The 1,279-nt window shown below is 61.5% G+C and overlaps 1 protein-coding gene across 1 annotated transcript; it reads right to left on the bottom strand.

The window, feature by feature from the left end:
- Positions 1-364: 364 nt before the first annotated feature.
- On the bottom strand, positions 365-1,266 carry L226DRAFT_541244 (uncharacterized protein). The gene has a single exon (XM_067682040.1). The coding sequence runs from the start codon at positions 784-786 to the stop codon at positions 508-510; it is 279 nt and encodes a 92-aa protein (XP_067528164.1). The 5' UTR covers positions 787-1,266; the 3' UTR covers positions 365-507.
- Between the last annotated feature and the right edge of the window lie 13 nt (positions 1,267-1,279).

Here is a 1,279-nt window from a genome sequence, read left to right as displayed (position 1 = left end):
AGCGCCCAGAATGTCGCGGCGACGAAGCCTGCGTGGACGGCGGTGATCGCGGTGAGAGCCGTCGAGCCTTGTTCGAGGAAGGCGCCGGTAGAGAGCAGCTGAAGGGGGAGGGTGATGAGGTAGAGAACGAGGAATATTCGGAACTCGACCCGGCCTGTGGAAAGGGGTTAGCGTGGGGTGTCCGACATTGAGGGGACGTATAGGAATAAGATGGGAGCGCGACGTATGGTCGCGGTGGTGGACCGTCGCAACGGACTTGCGCTGTTCATCGCGGAGCCGCCGCTTCCCTGCATCGCGAGGAACGAACGAGGGATCGACACGATGGACGTAGAAGTCCGTGCGTTCGACTGTCCACCGCTGTGAAGTAGGAGAAGTTCGCTTCTTCGAGTGCGATGTCATCACGACGAGCCAGGTTGGGATGACAGAATGACGCATACTGCCAACTAAACAGTTGAGTGCGTCTAGACCGCGGCGGGCTACGGTCGACAGACCACCCATCGCACCGCACTACACCGCGCGCCACACGACGGTAGCTGCGACGAGCAGCGCATAGCGGAGACCATCGAGAGACTGACGCGGGCTGCGAAGCTTCTGGGACGGGCGCGGCTGCGGATGGGAGACAATAACGCGACACCCGACAGCGCGGTTGCCACCGTAGCCTGTCGGGGCTCGCCGGTGTGTACAGCGTGGTGAGACAATAGTCGGTGCGCCGCGATTGGGAGGAGAGGGACAATCGTGATCGCGTGCGCGAGGCGGGTTGGAGGGAGGGAAGGGCGTGGGGAGCATGCGGTGCGGATCGCAGGAGGATGCGTGCGGAGGTAGTCGGTGTTCGCCACCATTCTGTGCCCCAAAGAGAGAGGTCGTCGCTATGTACGTCGCCTCACCGTAGCGCAACGGCTTATGCGATGATGGTACGAAGGGATTGACGACAACGAGGCTGGTGCTCGGAGAAGAGACAGGACGCCACGGACGAGGAAAGGCGACGATGAGGGGCAGACATAGAGCGCGAGGGCGTACACGATGAAGAGCACAGGAACGGTCGACGACGAGGTGCCGCGAGCGTCGAAGTATAGACAGGAGTGGTATGACGCACAGGCGAGGGGCAAGGTTTGACGATAAGGGGGAGGCGTGGAGTGGGACAGGGTGCGACGAGCGGACATAACGACGGCGAGAGGGCAACGTACGGAAGGAAAAGAAGAAGGAACGAAGACTCACCGACTGCTGCTCTTCTCCTAGTTGCAAGCACGACGAGGAGCGCGGTGAAGATGATGCTGAGACC

The sequence above is a fragment of the Lentinus tigrinus genome (genome assembly GCF_003813185.1).
Source record: "Lentinus tigrinus ALCF2SS1-7 unplaced genomic scaffold L226scaffold_194, whole genome shotgun sequence".
Lineage (NCBI taxonomy): Eukaryota > Fungi > Basidiomycota > Agaricomycetes > Polyporales > Polyporaceae > Lentinus > Lentinus tigrinus.
Note: the sequence above shows the minus strand (reverse complement) of the source record. Positions and strands in the feature narration are given on the sequence as shown.

Bases quoted from the DNA above. Each gene is read 5' to 3' on its own strand.
- L226DRAFT_541244 (XM_067682040.1), bottom strand. From the start codon at position 786: ATGCTCCCCACGCCCTTCCCTCCCTCCAACCCGCCTCGCGCACGCGAT.